At 43.0% G+C, this 22274-nt stretch overlaps 1 protein-coding gene across 5 annotated transcripts in view; it reads left to right on the top strand.

Moving 5' to 3' along the window:
• The window catches only part of LOC108154150 (hemicentin-1), a 78124-nt gene that overhangs the window by 10503 nt on the left and 45347 nt on the right, over positions 1–22274 (top strand). For all 5 annotated transcript variants that reach the window (XM_033389153.1, XM_033389152.1, XM_033389151.1 and 2 more), the window contains 5 exons: positions 5833–6041; positions 8665–8775; positions 9898–10104; positions 15592–15743; positions 16458–16602. In XM_033389153.1, the coding sequence (XP_033245044.1) occupies positions 5833–6041; positions 8665–8775; positions 9898–10104; positions 15592–15743; positions 16458–16602 (824 nt within the window). The remainder of the gene's footprint in view (positions 1–5832; positions 6042–8664; positions 8776–9897; positions 10105–15591; positions 15744–16457; positions 16603–22274) is intronic.

Below are 22274 nucleotides of genomic sequence, written 5' to 3'. Positions count from 1 at the left end.
AATGATGACGTCCTGTCCCAGCAGGAGGTCCTCCTGCAAGAGATCGTCGTCTGCTACGAATACTTTGGCTGTAATGATTTTTCGATCGATGTCCATATCCACAACCATTGCTTCGGTAAGGATACAAGAACCGCCACAAATGCCTCGTATTTTCATAGAGCACCTTTGGCGATCAGCGTTGATTTGTTGGGCAACTGACTGGCGCTATAGATGCACGACTTTATGTAGATTTGCCTGGTAAATATGTTGTCTTGATTCGAGGCGCCCAAACGCAATACATTTTTAGCTTGGCAATTTTAATTGGGGGCATGAATTAGCGAAATGCCCCACTTCTCCACAATTGTAGCACTTCTGAACTTTCTTCGGTTTTATTGGCTTTACACCGTTGTCCTGTTTTGTTTCGATGTTGTTGCCTTTTGATAAGAATTCCTTTTTGTTCCCAATTGACCGACCTCTATTTACGAAATAAGATTCAGCTGCATCACGAAACTGCTTCATAGTCGAAAAGTGCATTGCTGCAATACTGTTTTGCAATTCGCGATGCTGTAGACCTGATCGAATATATCTTATTACAGCTGCTTCACTAAGTTTGTACCTCACGCCAAGGGCGGACATCCGGAAACAGTACTCCTTCACTGTTTCCTTCGATCGTCTGGTTGCATTAGCCATATTAAAGTGAACTTCTGCCTCGTCTGGGTTAGATTCAAACTCGTCTTGTATGGCTGCAGCGAAGTTGTTCCACGTGGTGTGTAGAACCGGCGAAGAGTCGAACCACATTTTGGCGGGACCCTTGAGCCGTGTATAAATCGCTAGCAATACAAATTTCTCGTCCCATTGGTAAGCATCAACTACTTTGTAGACACGATCGATGAACTGGTTAACGGAGATGCCGTTATAGTCGCTTGGGTCAAACTCTGGCAAGGTGTTTGCTATTTCTTTGACCGATGCTTGCCTAACGTTTTTGGTCGCCTGTCCACCAGGGCTATTGTCGTGGAAAATCTCCTTGGCAGGGCTCGAACTGCCGAGCACAAAACGCATGCAGTACTGATCAGTATTAGGAAATAGGTAGTGACGGCGACTGGGCTAGTTTTAATATCGGGCCCCCAGCCAGACTGACTCTCGGCGCGGGTCGAATAGCACACTCAGTACGTCCCAGTGTGAGGTGAGTGTGGGGGTTGCCATGTGGGTAGGTAATGTGGGTAGGTAATGTGTAGGGATAGAGGAGTGTGTGAGCTACTTATAAGAGGCGGGACCCCAAGCGCTTCGTCAGTATTGCTACTTCACGAACACCCTCTGTTTAGGGATTATTCTCTTCCCTCTTATTTGCAGCTGACTTATCTGCGTAGGTAGGTCGTTCGCTATCACAACCTGCCACCCGTCCGGTGGCCTTAGCTAGGCCGCCTTTGAGCCACCTCACCAGCCCATCAGACCAGATGCTCTTTGAGTAATATATGTATGTAATAATAATAGGATACATTCTTGGCTACGAGTGATATACATAAAATTAATAATAAGACATATTTTTGGCGGTGTTCGGTATGATGCGGCCAGCAGTGTTTGTTTGCCATTCAGTCGGGCTATTATCCAATCTAATATCCAGCATGTTCGTTGGTGAGGAGACTCTTTCCGGTCGCCTCGGGAGGCGAGTCTACGAGTATTCATCGGATTTCGTGACCTCGTCTGGGTACTCTGCGTACCCTGGGAGGTCGAAGAGTACCATGGGGTTGTGGGCTTTGGCGAAGTCCGTGGCGTTGGCGACCACAGGTTTTCTCGCCAGAACTTGGCTGGGCCGCGATAGAACGGTGGTGGGTTCTCCCACGATTGGTGACGTGCGGGCAACGGCGGTCTGTCTCGCGGTCATAGGGGAGAGAAAGGCGAGGGGCTGTCCCGCGAATCTTCAAACCTTCTGGGTTCGGGTGAAGTCTCGTCTTCTGAATCCATTGTGAACTCGAGCTCTCGGTATCGGGGGCGTCTGTAATCGGGATTTTTCTGATGAGATTGCGGAAGGAAGCTTCTGGTGCGATGGCGTCGCACAGCGGTCTTGCTCGCCGGGTCTCCATCAGCGGTTTCTCGGAGCGTAATCGGATCCTCTGTCTATTCTCGAACGGGTTCGGCCCTGCTTATTAAAGTGAAAAATGCACGGTCGTGCAGATTATGTTTTTGTTTTTTACTTTTTTTGTTCGTTTTCCTCTCTCCTTTTCTTTTTCTCTTGTCACGAGGAGGGATTGTTTGTTCGCTCAGATTTCGGACGTTGTTGTCCGTGCTCGTCGTCGGCCTTGGTCGGAATGGAGGCGTGTGTAGTCGGTCCACGAATTTAGCGAATTTGGGGTCTGGCCCGCTGCTACGGTCAGCTTGTCGTGGGCACAAGTGAGCGAGGTTGGTGGTGAGCGTGAGTACGTACGATGAGGTGCTTTCTACCGTAAGCAATTCGTGCAGGCTGTCGATGTGGTTCCAATTCTCCAGGCTCAGTTATCGCAGGAATGGTTCACTTAGTTTCTCCCTGTGGTCCATTACGTTGACTTGTGTTATGACAGGCACCTGTGCCATCCTCTTGGAGTCGCCCAAGTGGTCCCATTGAGCGAGACCTGATTGGAATGTGTGACGAGGTACTTTCCCACGACGTTCTGGGTGGCCGCTGTGCCATCGACGATGATTATGTTGGCGTCGTTGGTGATGAGTGTGCCGTTATCGACTATGGTTATCGGGTTCAGGTATCCGGGCTGTTGCGCGCAGATGGTCGTTCGTTGTTCTTCGCAGAATGTTGCGCTGGTCCGAGTTCCGCATTCCGCTACTACATCTCCGTCACTGAAGTCCTGTATTTTGTTTTGGTGCTGGCATGTTGTATATATCAGCAGCTTCTTGTAGTAGGACGTTGGGTTGGGTTGAGGGAATCTTATCAAGAAGCGTAGTAGGACGTAGAGTTTTGAGACCCACTGACGTTCGACACCACGAAGAGTTCCACTAGGCTTATGATGGCGAAGGGACGTGGGCCATTCGGCTTACCTTGAGTTACGGTGGCGTGTTCGATTTTGTCGACGAATTTTTCGTAGGACGTTATGTTCGTAGTGTGGCTCAGATATCCGGGGTTGTCCCAGATGAGGTCATCTCCATCGACGATCAGGATGTAGTTAGCGTTGGTATAGTTGCTCAATGTGACCGTTGCATTCCTTTGTCCAGGCGGAGGTTATGTTTGTGTGTTGGTTACGCCGAGTTGTCTGGGTTCTAGCTTTCGTTCCTTTGGTGGAAGCGTACTGATCGATAAGGGCTGGAGGGGCTATGTATATTGTCTATCGGGGTCCATACTTACGAAGTTAGCTTTTCTTCCTCCCTTTCTTCTTTCTGTGACGCATCATGGGTGTGTTTTGGAGCTTCCACTAAATCTTTTCTTGCTTTGGATTGAGGGCGGGACTTATTTTCGGCGGTGCGTCGCCCGTTTCGTGTTCTTATTTTGCGTCCTTCTCCGCGTTGCGGTCTCTTTATCTAGGTATCGTGTTTCTTCTGCAGACTGCCGTCACTTGTGTCTCGCCTTGTCAACGGATTTGTTCAATTGGTGATCGTGGGCGGTGCCGTCCGTATGGTCTCGGGGATTTTGCGCCACCGGACTCGTGCTTCGCCGGCGTCGCTATTTTTTTGTCGCTCGCCTGGGTTTTGCGAACTCCGCGGCGCCCTCGTCTTATTATTGTGGCGCCGCTCCGCGTTCTTTGCCTCGTCAACGGAGTTCGGGGGGCGTGAGTTCGGGGTCTCATGTTGGTGTTACGTTGTTCCTTTCGTATCTGGGTCATTGTTGGCCGTGCCTTCCGTGGTGTCAGCGTTCTGTGCCGGGTCGGTGGGTTCGGCGAGCTCGTTGTCGTGGAATTCCTTCAGGTCGTTGATAATCGCAATTTGGTGACGGAAAGCTCTTGATTTGGGGGCCGTCGAAGGGGATAGTAAGAGTACCAATAACCGTATTGCAAGGCGACAAAATCTACGAAATCGGCCCATATTGTTGCGAACGGTTCTTCGGCCTTGCGTGTGATCATCCTGCCCCCGGGCTTGTGTTGTGTAGCCTTGTAGTTCTGGCAGCTTACGCTGTCCTCAGGATGGTCTTCCGGACGACGTGGTGGCCTGCTGTCGGTTCGTCGTGGTTAGCTCCGTGTCCTAGATTGCGGTAATGGTGCCCGTTCTCATAGTCCGGGGATTTCTGGACCGTCGTGGACCTGTTGGAGTCTCTGTTTAGGCATTCCTTGTCGATGGCGGAGTAGTTTTCGTCTACCGTATGCGATGACCCGCTCTTTCCCTTCTCCCCGGTTGGACTACGGCTGCGAAGTTGGGGACAAATCTGCGGTACCAACAGGCCATGCCTACATATTGTCGAAGTTCCTTTACAGCGGGCCATCGGTATCTGCCTATACCCAGTTTTATACCCGATACTCAAAATGAGTATTGGGGTATATTAGATTTGTGGTAAAAGTGGATGTGTGTAACGTCCAGAAGGAATCGTTTCCGACCCCATAAAGTATATATATTCTTGATCAGTATCAATAGCCTAGTCGATTGTGTCCGTCTGTGTGTCCGTCCGTCTGTCCGTCCCTATCAGCGCCTAGTGCTCAAAGACTATAAGAACTAGAGCAACGACATTTTATATCCGGATTTCTGTGATATGTCACTGTTACAAGAATATTTCAAAACTTTGCCACGCCTACTTCCGCCTCCTCAAAGGGCGAAAATCTGTGGCATCCACAATTCAGTAGATCTTTTCATTTCCCTACCGATTAAACTATGCACGTATCATTGTGGCGACATGTTTTCTGATGCGATTAGGCGCTGTGCTGCCTTTCCCGCAATCAGACGAGCGTGAATGTCCAGGGGGTCTATTCCAATTACAGTTCGAGTGCTTTTGTTGAGCTTGACCTCAGCGCCCCTGTAATTCAGAGCATAGCCTGTCGCTGAATCTTGTCTATAAGCTTATTGTATGTCTTCTTTTCGGTAGCGTGGCACCATACTAAGGCCCCATTAATTAGAGATCGTCGCAGCTCCAAGATGTCAATCCAGTGTAATAGAGCTGGTGACAAGCCCCATGTGCTGCTGAGCATCTTCTTGGATGCATAAAGCGTAATAGTGGCCGTCTTCACCCTTTCCACTACATTGGGTGTCCAGTACTGTGCCGAGGTGTTTGATTTGCGTTTTTGGGATTACCCTAGTTTGGTCGATTTCGGTGGGTCCATATCTGTACCTTGGTGAAGAAGATGAGGGTAGATGGACATAAACCCTTAATAAGTACGCTTATGTCATTTGCATAATATGTTTTTTTTGGGTCCTTGCTGTCAAATATCTTGATGTGGTCATCCACATCAAGGGCGACACGACTCTATCCTGAGGTGTTCCTTTATAGTATCAATGACCTCAGTGCATCCTGGGAAGTGAGCTTTTATTAGTGCTGTAAGGGCTTCTTCACTGCCCTCTGTCCGATGTTCGTCAAAAAGCTTTAGTTAACTGTGCATGGTGGACTGCTTCCAACCGTTGCGGTTTCAGGCAGGTTGGAGCAGAAGTTCCTTCACGAGTTTCGTTGTGACGAGTGCGGGCTCGAGATCGGGAGTTTGGGTATCGTAAGATGGTTTTTAGTGATCCGCAGAGTGGCAGTAAAAACTTTGTACTTGCCTTGCCTTCATTAAAGTATTAAAGAATTATCTATTATCGATAAAGTGATTCATTGACTGTAAATCATACGACGACTGTACCAAATTTTACTTGTACGTAAATATTTTTTTTAAAATGAAATCATTGTTTTTATTTATCCACATATAAAATGCATTATGTTTATCTCTAACAGTTCAACTCTTTAATATTTTTAAGTATTGACATACGCGCAGGTGTTTCCAAAGCACCAAAAAGATGGTCTGATGATGCTGTCTTTGGAGATAGAGCTTATTTTATTTTTGACAAGGAGCCTGGAAAACTTTCAATCCAAAACACCCAACCATCCGACTCAGGAACATTTAGATGCCGGGTAGATTTCTTGAAGGCACAAACAATAAACAGCCGTGTAAGGCTAAACGTCATATGTAAGTAATCTTGTTGTTAAAATATTTAGTAAGTAGTATTTTGTATTAAAAACAATATTACGTTTGGACTTGTATATTGGGGTTCGCGCAAATTTGAATGAGCGAAAATCAATGTCTAAATCAATTAAAAATATTACATTTGGTATAAAACAGTAAAATCTAAAGTTTTAGCCCGATTCAACAATACTTAGAGGCGCCGACTTAAGGTCAAAGTTGAAAAATGCGATATTTGGTCAATGGTATTGCAGCAATACCATATATATCTCTGATCGAATTGCATGTTTTGTATGATGTTGAATATTCAAATATAGTCCGTTATAGTTATATTAAACTAAGTGATTTATATTTCACAATGGATATATATAGTGACATATCCATAATTCTCCACGTCCCATACTCATTATGTTTATTTCCAATTCATCCACCCCATCCACACAAGTACTCCATCCACACAAGTAACAGGACACCACTGAAGAATCAATAACTGATTCTTCCCACACTCCAAGCTAGGGCCCCAAATTTGTTAAACAATGGACCCCATTGATTCATAAAGTCAGAATCACGCCACTCTCGGGAAATCGATTCGTAGAATAATGCCACTCATGAGGACCAATCAGAGCTAGTCATAAAATCAAGGAGTATCACATTCCTAGCTCCCTCATGTAATGCAACACCGATGTTGTAAAAATAAAATCTTTTTCAAAAACTTAATTTCGAGTTGCGGATATTTAACTGGCGCAGTCGGTAGGATTTCGTTTAAAATTAACACCTATATTTCGGTAATGGTCAGCTTGTGTAATTTATAATTACTGTGATCACGTAATCCCGGTCTCTGCCATCGTCAAATTTCCAATACCGGAAACGACTAAGCAAATAAAGTCATTCTTAGGTCTGTGCGGGTTCTACAGGAAATTCATTCCTAATTTTGCAAACATAGCAAAACCCATGACACTCAAACTAAAGAAAGGAGCTGTCATAGACCCCAAGGAAGAAAAGTACGTCGAGGCATTTGAGAGACTAAAAGTACTCATCACCTCAGACCCTATCCTTGCATTCCCAGACTTCGACAAAATGTTCACGGCAACAACCGACGCTAGTAATATAGCATTGGGAGCGGTTTTGTCACAAGAACACAAACCGATCTGCTACGCTAGCAGAACCCTAAACGAACACGAAATAAACTATTCAGCCATCGAAAAGGAATTATTGGCGATCGTATGGGCAACCAAGTATTTCCGTTCATACCTGTTCGGTAGAACATTCGAGATACAAAGCGATCATAAACCCTTGATTTGGTTGAACAACCTCAAGGAGCCAAATATGAAATTACAAAGATGGAAAATAAAACTGAATGAGTTCGACTTTAAAATAAAATATCTACCAGGCAAAGAAAATCATGTAGCGGATGCCTTATCAAGGGTAAAGATTAATGAAAATCTCCTTGCAACTGTACATAGCGCACAGGAAGACAATCTCAATCACATTGCCATCACGGAAAGACCGATTAACTATTACAATGGGCAAATCGAGTTAATAAAAGGCAATGAAGATAAGGTAGAAACAATTCGTTACTTTCACAAGCTAATCATCAAGATTACGTATAAAGAAATGACTAACACCTTAGGGAAGGATTTAATAAAGGAATATCTATGCACCAAAAAGAGCGCATTATATTTCCATAACGAAATAGATTTTCCTCCATTCCAAAAAGCCTATTTAGAAATCATTAATGCTAATAATATAACCAAAGCTGTCAAATCAAGCACAAAACTTCTAGATATTCAAAATTACGCTGAACTTAAAGAAACCATGTTAAAAAATCATAAAGGCTTACTCCACCCAGGGATAGAGAAAACCGTCAATTGGTTTAGGGGAAAATACTATTACCCGGATTATTAAAAACTAATCCAAAACATCAAATATAATAATTCCAGAGAAACTGAGGAAGTTAATGGAATCAGCGAACTTCAACACAGTTAAAATCCTCATCTTCCTGATAATGAACGGGCTAAAAATAACCAAAAGAAATAAAAGAGGCCTAATCAATATAGTAGGATCAGCCTACAAATATCTTTTTGGAACACTAGATCAGGAAGATAAAGTCGATTTGGAACAAAAAATAGAAAATTTAGCCAGCCACAGCACTCAAATGAATGAACTAAATTTAGTAATAGATGCAGTAAATAGCGGAATAAACGTCATAAACAAACTAAATGAAGAAAAAGACAGGAATCAACAAATAGAAATTTTGATATTCAATCTACAACATTTCACAGAATATATCGAAGATATGGAACTAGGTATGCAATTAACCAGGCTCGGTATATTTAATCCAAAATTATTAAAACAAGACTACCTCTTACAATGGGCAATACAAATGACGAACAATAGTATGGATTTACTATACCGCTGTAACACTTAATATAATATGGAAACGAACCTAAAAGCGTTCGCTACAACGCCACTCCCACGAACGTTGACCAAACATACCAGGCCGTGCGAGTCCCCTCCCTCTACTCCAGTCTACAGCGATAGCCATTATATTTATAAATATTAGCTGTTCGATACCCTTTTCAAAGTGTAATTAATCATATTTTAATATTTTCTACTCTTTTTTTATTAGCTCCGCCTAAGCAAGTAATTATTCGAGATAATGACAACGTTGAGCGATCTACAGTGGTAGGCCCATATAGTGAAGGCGACATTGTGATCTTAAAATGTCAAGTAGTTGGAGGTAAGAACTAATCTTAAGAGACAAACGACGCCGATTCTACTGACCTAGAATGACTAAATTTAAAAATCAAAGTTTGAATTGAATCATACACAAATGTATAGATACACCATTCGAAAATCGTCAAACCTTTCATTGACTTATTATTAATTACTAATTAGTGAACTAATTGTAAGAATAGTGACATAGATTTGATTGACAAGATGTGATTTTGCTTTGGAATTACATAACTGGTTGTCCGTGCCTCCCATCTAACTCCAGATAGGGAATCGGGTTTTACGTTCAGACGCCTAGGATTCCGTAGATCTTTTGGTAGATCTTACGATAGAAAGGGTCCACTCGCTGGCTCCAGCGAAGTAGTAGTAGGTGTGCCCGTTACGTGTTCGCTTCGATGGACCAAAAAGAACGAGGTGACGGCAAAATTTATCAAGGAAAAGGGAAACTAGCATCCTAGCAATGTCTATCAGACCTAACTCTCAGCTGTGCTGACTTTTTTGCAACAGCCATTTCCAACCCAACCAGGATCACCCAAATTCCCATCCCATGATTTTGTCATGGTCTATTGCCCCACATCGATCTATGCATGACTTCTAAATAAAATTCCACAAGCAATTCATTTCAAACAACAAGGATTATTATAACAAAATAGATCTATAATCTATCTATAAAATATACAAATATGGAAAATTGTGAAAAACAAAAAAAATATTAATAATAAGGGGGAATAGATAATTCATGATATTTTCGAGCGAGAATAATGATAATAGTATTTTAATTGAAAAACTCAACTCGAATTATTAATTACAGCTTGTACACTCACTTGATTGATTTGATATTTGATTACCTTTTAAACTCATTATCTAACTCCGACATTTTAACTAATTATATGCTCATAAGTGTAAAGCTCGTTATTGCATTTGATCTCAGCCAAAACTAACAAATTAATGCTCTGTTCGTATTTATGTAAGCTTCTGTATTTCTTGTACGACAAATTTTTAAATGTCATAAGATATGTTGATTATTAAAATCAGCTTAGTATTAAATCCTTTGAACATTTTATATTAAAATTACACAGACTCGAGAAATATAGAAAATGCACTTGCTAACAAAATTTTAATATTTTAGGCTACCCAGTTCCTACAATTAGTTGGTATCGAGATGGTGTGGAAATGCCTTGCGATGTTTTTCATTCAGAAGGAGGAAAAATGATCGAATGTGTAATATCTTTGACATCGCTTGGAAGAAAAGACCTTAACTCTCGACTTACATGCAGAGCAGTGAGCCATCCTCGTGCACCAATCGTTGAAGCTGTTGTTCAAATTGATATGAACTGTAAGTTTTTTCAAAATATATTTTTTCGATTGCGATAAGTACACTATGGAAAAAGTCGAATTTTTTTTCATACGGTACGAACCTAACTTTTCCTTATAGAATCGGGGCTCCACTTTGTTTTAAGTGAATTAAGTTTAAGAACGGTTGTTGTTTCAATGTTTTTTTCAGAGGTAAAGCTGCTTGAAGTGCAAAAATTATATTCTTGATTTACATTTTATTAATATAGATACTAAAGAGTTTTTCTAAATATAAAAAAGAAAACCGAAGACTTAGGTGGCTGCAAATAATTATATTTTTTTTGTAAATTCGGAAAAGAGCTGAAAAGGTTGCGTGCATTCGATTTCAACAAATTATCTTAAGCCCAGCAAGCCCAGCTCATAGTCCCGGGATCATCGCTGCCAGAACATTTTCCTGTCTGACCAGACAAGCCGCCATCGCTTTAAGCAGCTGAGATACTCCTGGTGCTGGAGGTGCGATGTCGCTCGCCTGTCAGCAGGTGCCCGGTAGTCAGCACGCTTCCGTCGTTTGGGTCTGGGCTTAGAGGTCCTAGCGGGCGCGACTTCCGGACCGCCTCGATTCCGACCAGCACGGTCTCCAGCTCCTCTTCGGTGAGGAGAGCGCTGCCGACTGCCCGTAGGAGTAGGCCCTTTGCAGACTTTACACTGGCCTCCCAAAGTCCGCCCATGTGCGGTGCTCGAGGCGGTATGAAGGCTTCCGCCTTGATCTTGTTCCGCAGCTCGCTGAAAAGGCGACCTACTCCGACGAACTCGTTGCGTTGTTGCAGTTCACTCGTTGTGGACCTTGGAACCTTGCAGCGATTAGAGATCTGCGAGAAGTTGAGCGCACATAACTCAAGCCGTGGATGCATTTTCGTCTTGAGCGGCGCCACTTTCAACAAGGAGACCTCGAAACCTTCTGCAGTCTTTCTACGGATATAGACGAAGGCTCCATAAGCTCTCGTGGTTGCGTCGGAATGGAGTTGAATCGGTGACATGGTATCAGTATGCAAAAATCGAGGTATGCTAATCTTCTCCAACTGATCGAAGGATTCTTTTAGTAAGTTCCATGCTGTTTCCAAGATGCAGTTTTTGCGAATTCGAACCTTTGCATTACTGCCAGCCGACCAAATGGACTATCTGTCAACAATTGGTCTTTCGCAGTGCAGTAGCTGCATTGTTGGTTTTTGGTATTTGCTGTAGAACACGCGAATGAGCTCTGTGAGGTAACGATTGACTGCGCTGCAACTTTTCCTGCCAAGTTTGCAGAGCTCAGAGCTTCATATATATGGTCGGCCATGTTAGCATAGTTATTCGACAACGTGGCACTATTTGCCAATTATCGTCTGTTAGTCGCTTGTATTGCTGTAACGGCAACCGCTTGTTGAAAGTTTAGAGCCTCCCTGATTGCTATAACTTCCGCTTGAAAGACGCTGCAATGATATGGGAGCCTGAAGGAATTCCTTATGTTTAACTGTTCAGAGTAGATTTTCGCCTCCGACTCTGTCGTCCAGCTTAGATCCATCCGTGATGATGTTTATGGCCCCATCTGGGCCTGGGAATCCCTCGAGCCATTTGTCTCTGTGGGGGATGATTGGGTTGAAGGGAGTAACTGTGTACTCTTTTGGAACTTGGTAGTCCGTTCTTGAAGGGACGATATTGCTATTGTTTAATATGGCTGAGTGACCTATGCACTGGGTCACCTATTGACTTGAGTCTCTAGACGTATTGCTGCGCTTCTGCCCGTTCCTTTCCTTCCAGGTCAACGCTCTGGAGGCATTGGAAGGTATTTAGCGCATCATTTGGGGTAGTGCGAAGAGCTTCGCTGATGCATAGGGCGAAAGTTCGCTGAACTTTGCCCAGTTGCTTGGTGATCGCCCTTTTTGATACGACCGGCCGGCCCACCGTAACTCTGTAGAGTAGTCTTGGTTTAAGTATAGCTAGATATATCCATTGGACTATGCTTGGATTCATACCCCATCTTAGCCCGATAGCTTTTTTACATGTGTAGAGTGCAGTCGTTACCTTCTTCACTCTCTTTTTGACATTCAGGTTCCAGTTAAGCTGCTTGTCAATTACCAACCCTAAATAACTGGCACCGTCGCTAAAGGAGAGCCTGCATCCATATAATATTGGTGGGTTGAGGGCGGTCCTTGTATTTATTCGTGAATAATACGAGTTCCGTTTTTGACGGCTTTACTCCCAGGCCGCGCGATACTGTCCATTCCGACAATTGCGCGAGCTTTGCGGATATTAAGTCGCACAGTGTTTGGGGGTATTTTACCGAGAAAATAATTGCAACGTCGTCCAGGTCACATAGAACCTTGTTGACTGCTATGTTCCACAGAAGAGGAGACAGAACACCACCTTGCGGGGTGCCTCTGTTGACATACCTTTACTGGGCGGACGATCCCATCGATGATGTCACCGTCTTGAATATGAACTATTCATCAATGAGCATCACCAAGTAACGGTCCACCCCAAGGTCAGTGAGGTCTTCTGTAATGGCGTCCGGTACAACGTTATTAAAGGCTCCCTCGATATCGAGAAAAGCTATTAGTGAGTATTCTTTGAGATGCACAGATTTTTCTACACTCGAGATTACTTCACGTACCACTAAGGACTTATGGTTGTCCGAAGTTGTAGCCCGATAAGTCTCTCAAAGGTTTTGAGTAGGAAAGACGATACTGATTGGTCTAAAGTCTTTCGGGGTTGAGAGTGAGGCTTTACCTGCTTTAGGCATGAAGACTATCCTAGCCTTAAGCCAAGCTTGTGGTATTGTACATGCCACCAGTATCTGATAGTATCTGAAGATACATTTTACCCAGTTACTGGCCGTATCCCCGGTCTTCTAAAGTTGGACCGGTATTACCTGGCCGGGTTGAAGCTATTTACTGCCCAGCTTATGTTCCGTTTTGTAAGGATGTGATCCATCGAGGTTACCGATCCCTCTCTAGCGAGACGTGGTGGCTCGATGCTGTACATCCAGGGAAATGCGTATCAAGTAGAATGTGTAGGGACTCCTCACTGGAGTTGGCACACGTACCACCAATTTCGTTCCTCAATTTCGGAGCAACATTTTTGCCAGGAGGTAGACTGGTTTTATAGTGTAGACTGGTTTTATAGTATGAGTAATGAGTAACCAATGAGTATCTGAGTATATTTTGTGGTTCTATTGATGAGAGTCCTGCAGCTTTTGCATAGCATATTTATTTGTTTTGACCACCAAAGGGGCTTCTTTTTCCCCTTTGGTGTGTTTGGAGGGTTGCTGTCTTGAAGGCTTTGTTGCATGCCTCCGTAAACGTGTTATGTCGTCCATCGTGTTCGGTCATGTAAGGGCTTTGGGAGGGACAAGTTTTCCCCAGGGTTGTGCTATATTTGTCCCAGTTGGCTTTTCTGTGGTTGATATAGTCTTTAGGTTTTGGAGTCTCATGGGATAATATCGTCTCGATGTACCTGTGGTTCGAAAAAGAATAATCCTGTAGGACTTTCCAACTTTTGACTATGTCTAGCAATTTGTGTGACAGTAAGGTGAAGTCGATAGCCTCCTGTCGATTTGTAATTATGAGAATGGGGTCATTAAAAATAAATAGATTTTAGTTATGGATGAAGCTGAAAAGTAACTCAGCCCTTACAATTGTGTCCGAGCTCCCCAATACCAAATGTACTAAGCGTTGGCATCGCAACCTATTAGTTGGTTTTTGTCTTTGCAGAAGCATATTAGCAGTAATAGGTCAGTAGATGCTGCTTTACAGGGGAGGAGATATATTTTAAGTATCTTTATAACTATCTTCAAGGTTTCCCACCACTGTTTTGTCGGCGACCGGGTCTCAGACAAGACCCCCTCCCGGCACATGGACTCGAATTCGAGCATGGGTTCCCTTTCCGAAGAGAAGCCTTCTTGGTCTGGCTCCGGCTCGTTATCAGGCGCTTTGATCTCCGCAGCGACGTCTTTCTCGCCTGGGTTGTCGAAAGGAGGCGCCACGGCCGCTGCGTCCGACATATACACCTTTGTGGTGACCGAGCTGAAGCCCAAATTCAGCTCGCCTTTAGCTGCCTCTATCGTAGATAGCGATTCTTTGTTGAGTACGAGCACAGTTTGGTTAGTCGGCCCTTGTGTCGTCTCTACCTTTCAGTCAGAGTTCGGTAGGCTTGGATTGCACCTCTGTAACATCTTGAGGATGCGCTCTGTCTCCTTGAAGGTAGCTGGCACCCTTACTCTGGCCCTTGGTATACTGGGCACCGCGCTCCAGTCAACTGCTACGAGCTGCGGCACAGCGTAGACCTCTCCGACCTGCGCCACTGCAGCCTTGTACAGCTTCTCGGAGCGCTCGTCTTCACAGGCAATTATTTTGGTATTGCCCATGACCTTGCAGACTGGCGGTGGCCCTGGGTCTTTGTCGAGGATCTCAAAGCAGCGATCGGCCTTCCACCCACTTTCATTGAGGTATCCATATGAGGTATTCTCCCAACTACGCTGCCTTTGTCGAAGACGCCGATCAGCGTTTTCTCCTTGGCAATCAGCGCAAAGGAGACGTTGGGCATGACTCTGGAGCGCTTTGTAACCGGTACAGGCGTCTCCTGCGAGCGCTGCCATTTTGCTTGAGGAGCCTTCTTTTGCTCCGAGGTAAACTCTGGAAACTCAGCCAGGGCCCACTCCACCTTTTTCAGCCAGTCGGCTGATGGGCTGGCCTCCGTGCTCGCATGTTACCGACCGAGTATGTGCCCTGACCTCCTCTTTTCGGCTTAGGTGTAGCATTTGGCTTGTGCGCATGTCGACGGCAAGTCATCCCCTCCGCTTTACCAGTAGGTCGGGTAGCCGCAGTATTGCTTAGCTGCCTCTCCAAGCTGTCAGCCTCGGGAGTTTCCTTACCACCCACTCCAGATTCGGGATGGGACCCCTTCGGGTTCCATCGTACAGGTAAACCTGCTTTAGAACTGGTTTGGCCAGGCCTTTGTGCTGCTGCCTTCCTATGCTTGGGATGGCTCCCAGTTAGCGTTTGGGTGAGTGCCGCAGTCATTTTGTTTTTTTTTGTTTATTTTGTTATTTATTTGCTTTTTATACATCTTCTTCCCACGAGAAGTCCCTACAAAGTCCCTGAGCTCTCCGTTAGCGACTGGGATAATTTGTATAAAGGGCTCCCCCACAGGCTAACTCTCGGGACGGCTCAAGTAACACACTTAGTCAGGGCCGGTGTGAGGTGGGTGTGGGGGGTTGGGATGTGTGTAGGTAGCCTGTAGGGATGGGAGTGTGTGAGCTCCTTATATAAGGCGGCACCACAAGCGCATCGTCAGTGTTGCTTCTTCGCGAACACCCGCTGGCTGTCCAAGACTGATTATTTCGGTACTCTGGCGTAAGGGATGCCACTATACGCAGATCCGTGTGATGGCCCCAGCTAGGCCTCATTTTGAACCACCTCACGATCTCATTAGACCAGATTAACGGTAACCTAATAAACAAAACATAAATTATATTAATATATCTTTGTAGTTTCGCCCTTAAACATCCGATTGTTGGGGGCTCATCAGCCTCTCTCTGCTGGACGAAGATATGATCTTTTATGTCAAAGTGCTGGATCCAGACCGCCTGCAGTAATTACTTGGTGGCAAAATGGAATACGACTTGAAAAAACAACGGAAACTGTAAGTAAAAATTAATTGCTATACAATGCTAAATATACAACCAGTTTTCTTATGTTTATTATGTGTTTGCACTTATGTCATTTAAGATAAAATAGTTTGCTAATCTGGAATGAACACGACTTTTTATGCAAGATTTTATGATCACTACGAAAGAAAACCTTCAGTGACTTTTATCTTAACTTTTATTTCTAACGGAATAATGCTATTTGTTACTTTTAAAATACAAATCAAATATTTTTTTTTTTATTGAAAAAAGCATTTTGATTAGGATTTTTTTTTTTAATTAATAATAAGTTTTAAACTAGATTTTGTATGATACAAATTGGGAAATAGTTGTAAGACTGCAATTTGTATTTTAAAATTTATAACAGTTACGTGGTCTAATATACACTTTTTGTGTCACGAAACGAATCTAAATTTCAACGGTTAACATCGTTGCACCTAAAATTACAAAAATTGGCGAAGCGTTAAGCAGGCGGAATGGTAGGAGAAGGGGAGAAAAGCGAGAGAGAACGCGTAATAAAAGCAGCAAAGATAAAAACGATTCTGTTAGCCCTTCTGTAAATGTATCTTGATGTACTTTCCAAACATACATACTCCACCTTAAATAGCTGTCAATAAAGAACGTTTTAAAATACGAAACAATCAAAAGCAAGATACCTAGTTAACGTACGCCTAAAATTGTTTATACTGATTATTTATGATTTTTTTTAGACGTCAAGTGATGGTAACCAGACAACAAGTACTCTTTCCATCAGCCTAAGTAAAGCCGATGCGGGGAAGTTTTTATCGTGCAAAGCTTACAACCATGCTGTCCCATCGGAGCCTCTAGAAGATGGATGGAAGCTTGACATTCAATGTAAGTGTACAAATTATTTATTTATAACAAAATACATCGAATGTTTTAATTTTTGAATTTGAATTCTTAAATTTTTTTGGCGCTCCAGTCAATTGATCAGTGTTTGACAGTGTTTGATCATGGTTTGACAGGGATTTCATTATAAATTGAAGCCAAAAAGACTCCTTTAGAAATTGAGGAGGAGTTATCTTTATACTCATTTTTCCAGTCTTCGACTATCTGGACTTAACGGATCTAATTACTAAGAGGTATTTTAACTAGCCTACCCACACTATTGGCTGATTGGGATAGTTGGTCAGTCTTTTCGTTAATAGCAATGTTTTTATGACCTGCTATCCAGTGCATAATGAAATTGCTGGTAAAGGCACTGTCTATGTTATGGTGGATGTTTCTAATAAGTACAAATTTGGTTCATTACAGTTACTTATCTTTAAGGCAACTTGACTATCACAGAGAACACATTATTGTTATCTAAAATTCATTTAGATTCTTTAAAAATTATATAAAGTAGACCATTTATGACTGCTCGGGTGTGAGCGGATATTTGTAAGCCCATTAACAAATACTATAACAAAACACAAGTGGAGGAAAACTTATCCAAAATTGTCCCGAAATAACACGCAGTAACTATTTATTCTTTCCGTGGGTCTATCAATAATAATAGAATACAAAATTGTACCTCATACCTCATTGCTAAATCATAAATAAGGCTTGGATTTCAAGAATAAAATTGATTTGTCTAGACTTGTCTATTAAGGTTGTTGAGACAACAAGCTTTGTTCAATAATTTCACAAATTAATTATTTCGGAAAATGTTATACATTTTATTGTGAGTAGAGTGTGTGTTTCGGGTGGCCGAAGATACCAGAGCCTTTTACAAATATTATTGAATAGTTATAAACTTGGATGAGGCAAGCGAGCCGATCTCGAGTCAAAGTAATAGATAGGGGACAAGACAAGTCTGTTCTCCAACTTTATCAAGCGGTAACTAAAAAAGAGCAGGCGCAGCTGCTGCCGGCTTAGCGACAGCATAGTAAAGAAACAAGAGCGAGCATAGATATAGAATACATATATGAGATGCAGGGTTCTCTGAAAGAGCAAACAATGGCCTTGAATTAATGATTACAGATATTGCACAGATATTGCACGCGAGAGGGCACGTCGAAGATGACGTTTAGAAAACTTGACTGACGCCTCCCACAATCCTCCAAAATGTGGCGATCTAGGGGGAATGAAACGCCAATCGATGCAATCGTTGAGACAAGCTTGATGTACGGCTTCTTGATGACTGTCACTTGGGAATAGCGACTTAATTTCCGCCAGTTCGTTCCGCGCTCCAACAAACTTTGTGGTATTATCTGACCAAATACGAATCAGTCTCCCACAGGTGAAAATAAAACGGCAAAAAACAGACAGGAACGCAGACGTTGTAAAATCCTTCACAAGCTCGATGTGGAGAAACATATAAAAATGCTTATGTAGCACTTTAGTGGGGGCCGGTTTCGAACTTCTGATTTATACAGAAACGGACCGCAATAGTCAACGCCGGTAACTAAAAATGCACGAGATTCGCTAACTCTGTCCACCGGAAGATCTGCCATTATTTGCTTAAGAGTTTGAGGCTTCAGTCTAAAACATCTGACACCTTTGGATTACGTGTGCTACGGTCTTTCGGCGATGTCTAATAGCGACTGGGATCCAGCGTGAAGGTGTTTTTCGTGAAAGGGCCGTATCAGCGCAGAAGTGATGGAATGATTCCTGAGCATGATTATGGGATGCTGTGCTTCGAAGTCAAAGGTAGAGTTTTTAAGACGCCCTTCAACACGAGCAAACCGCAACCATCTAAAAATTGCGAAAGCGAGGCGATTGAGCTTGAAGCCTTGATGTCCTTTCGGGTTTCCAGGGCTCTTATTTCAGTAGATAGACGAAATTGCTGAGTAAGGCGAAAAAGCAGTTCGGTTTCCAAACGCAAGTCCTCCAAAGTTATTCCAGACTTTCGTCAATGAATGAATTTGCATACATACCCAAAAATTCGCTACATTTTGGGGAAGGAATTTACAAACTTTGATTCTTCCACCAAATATCTTGACGCACAGTTTGTAGTTAGTATGGTTTTTCGTGCCTCCAAAACCGGCTCTGGAAGAGCAGTCGTACTTGGCTTTTGATCCTTACTGGCTGTCAAGTATGTAGTTCCATACTTCCAAAGATGAGAATTAATGAGCGCAGCTGGTAACTCTGGTATACTCGAGAAAGCATATCGGCAGGGCTTAGATCAGTTGGTAAGTGCAGCCAAGACATTCCAGATGTGAGTTCCTGAATAATAGAAAGTCTACTAGCGACAAATACATTTAAGTTGGATGGCTGATTGTTGATCCAAGCCAAAATGACTGTGGAGTCACACCAGCAATAATAAGAGCAATTGAAGTTCATCAAACATACTTCATGCATAAGTTTAGCGAGTAGCGCTGCACCACATAATACCAACTTGGGTATTGTAATAGTCTTCAGTGGCGCTGCACGAGATCTGGAAGATAGAAGATTTGCCTTGACTCCATTGCCACCTTGCGAAACAGCGTAGATGAAGGCTCCATAACCATTCATGCTGGGATCGCAAAATTCATGGGTTTCAAGATTGCTGCTTCGATGGAACGATAGGCCCGGGAAATAAATTTGTTACATAGAGTCAAACTGCTGAATAAAGTCGATCCAAGTTGTGCGTAAGGAGACTGACAGACTTTCATCCCAATGAAGCTTTTCTTTCCACAGCTGCTGAACAAATATTTTTGTTTTGGTATAGGTCGGAACGGATCATAAAATCGTGGAATAGTTGACAATACAACTCTCTTAGTTAGTTTCGAAGGGACTTGATTGGGACAGAATGAAAACAATAGCTCATCCGAAGTGGAATTCCATGCCAAACATAACGTCTTGGTTACATCGCTGCCATCAGTGAATTTAACAAATGTTTCTGTACAGATTGGGTACAGATGTATCGTTGGAGCACCATTTCCTGATCTTAAAATTTCCTTTTGCTAAGAGTCCTGACACCTGGCGAATTTTTTCGAGCACCTCATTTGTAGTATCTCCCCCCGTTAGCAAATCATCCACGTAAAAGTCCCGCAGCACAACTTCAGAGCCAATTGTATATGAAGAACTCTCGTGTGGCGCTAGTTGGTGCCGGTTTCGTTCCATAAGTCACGGTATCCAGTTTGAATGTTCTTAGCTCCTCGAGGGGTGAGTCACGCCACAGTATGCACTGCAGAAAACTATCTTGGGGCGAGACACGGACGCATACATACATTTTACAAATGTCAACAGCCAACGCTATACGAACGGTACGAAATCGGAGAAGAGTCGTAACTAACTTCGGCTGATTTCGGCTTGGGCCAGACATCAATATATCGTTGAGGGAATATCCTGTTAATTTACAAGCGGATGCGTCGAAAACTACACGGAGTTTTGTGGAGGTTTTGTCTTTTCTTAAGACGCAGTGATGAGGAAGAAAATATTTGCATTGGTTAAGTGAGTCACTTTTAACATGGGAAATGTGATTTAAATCGATGTATTCACGTATGAATGCAGCATATTGGGCCTTGAGAAGTGGCTTGCGAACTAGCTTGCGCTAAGTACATCGATGCGCTGAGATTTGTTGAAGTGTGGGTCAGCAAGGCTGATATTGGATGGCAGTTTCCATTTGGATACACCAAATAAAAAAGCAGGTTACAGGTTACCTGTAATACGTGGAGCAACGAGAGCTGTGAGACTCATGGAGTAATCGGAAGTCCTGGATCGAATGACCAAATTAACTGAACCTTCCGTGTGACATGCAGAATCAGCACCGAATCCGGATACTGATACCGACCCTTTGGCACGTTTCTGCTGAAGCTTCTGAGCAAAACGTGAGATTATTAAATTAATCTGAGAGCCTGAATCCAGAAGAGCCCGGCAATGAAGAAGAGCACCAAATGGACTCTTTATCATAATAACTGTCGTGGCTAGAAGCACTACGTCTGAGCTAAGATTCTGAGTAGGAGGCGAGCATGGTGACGAAGCGGCATCAAGAGAACTTGGAAGATTGGGGACCGAGCATGAGTCAGTATAAACAGGCGACGTAGTAGCGTTCGTAGGTTCCGTGATAACTGACGTAGGCAGTGGATGCATGTGCGACAAGACCACAGGAGGTATTTCGATGTCCCTTTTCCAAACAGTTGAAGTAAACTCTAAGCTTCCTTGCCTCTATAAGTACACAACCTGGAACACCGTCTTGAAGATCATGAAGAAGAGAACATTTATTTAACAAGGGACTGAAAATGCCGCTCGACCTCGGTAGAACGTATGGGTACTGATGACCAGAGTAGCCAAAAAGATCAGAAATTGCCTGATCATTATTTGCCGACGTATTACGAAATGAAAGCGAGGATGGGTGTGCGCTCTACACTTACTGTTTACAAAGCAGTAAAACTGTTTAGGGTCCTGAGTAAAACGTATTTTGCATCGAGATAGGTAGTTCTGATAGAATAAAGCATTAATGTTGAATGTTTAATGTTTAGAGTTCGACAATGGACAGTTAAACTGTGTAAAAATAGGAATGTACAAATCATAAAAATGATCTGCTACTGGAAAGTTCGGTAACACAATGCAACATAAGGAAAAAGAAAGTTAGCTTTAATTATTCATTAAAGAAGATTTTACTTTGGAAAAATTTATTGTAGTCGCGGCAAAAGCTACGGAAAGATTCATGGACATAGTAGTTCGAAGGACAGAGAGGAAGGATGGGACAGCAATATTGATAAGGCTAATGAGGGCCGAGGATTCAACCTCACCTAAGAGAAGTTTGTGGAGAAAAAGAATTCCATGACAAGTCCTACAGCTTTCAAGAGAGTGCAAGTTAATGACGAAAGGGGTTCCAATTAAGTCCGCGCAGGGCAAATATAAGGAATTGTTTTTGAACGGACTCGAGCATATCTTGATATTTTTGGTAATGGGGAGACCAGATATAGGAACCATATTCCAAGGTAGGCCGTACAAGAGAAATGTAGAGTAATTTAGTGGTATAGGGGTCAGAAAATTCCATTGACCATCTTTCGATAAAGTCAAGGACTCCTTTGGCTTTATTTGAAATAGCGGATATCTGAGAATTAAAACATAAGTTAAGTACGAAGATAATGCCTAAGTCATTAAATTTGTACAGGCGTTCCAAGGAAATGTTGTTAATTGTGAAGTCAAAAAGGTAAGGCTTGTTGCGATGGAAGGTCAAGACGTTACATTTGGAAATGTTAAGCGGAAGAGCGTTAAAAATACACCAATTGTTGAGAGCGTCGAGATTCGATTGAAGAAATAACGGGGTACCGGATGATCGCTGTAGGAAAGACATAGCTTGACATCATCAGCATACATTAGGACTCGTGAATTAGTTAAAACTTGGGGAAGATCATTGATAAACCGACGAAACTTAGCGACGTTTTAAAAACTGAAAAGTTTAACCGAGCTATTACATAGCGAGATTGAGAAGTAGGAGAACCAACATCCTGAAATTTGGTATAAAGTCTTGATTTTAAGTTTTTTATACTGGATAATTCTTTGGTAAACCAAGGGGGTTTTCCAGATCTAATCGGACAAGAAAGTGGGACACAAGAATAAAAAAATGTGCCAAGAGCATTGTAAAAAATGTT

This window comes from Drosophila miranda, chromosome 2 (assembly GCF_003369915.1).
Source record: "Drosophila miranda strain MSH22 chromosome 2, D.miranda_PacBio2.1, whole genome shotgun sequence".
Taxonomy (NCBI): Eukaryota; Metazoa; Arthropoda; class Insecta; order Diptera; family Drosophilidae; genus Drosophila; species Drosophila miranda.
The sequence above is the reverse complement of the archived record's forward strand: the minus strand, read 5'-3'. Positions and strand labels throughout refer to the sequence as shown.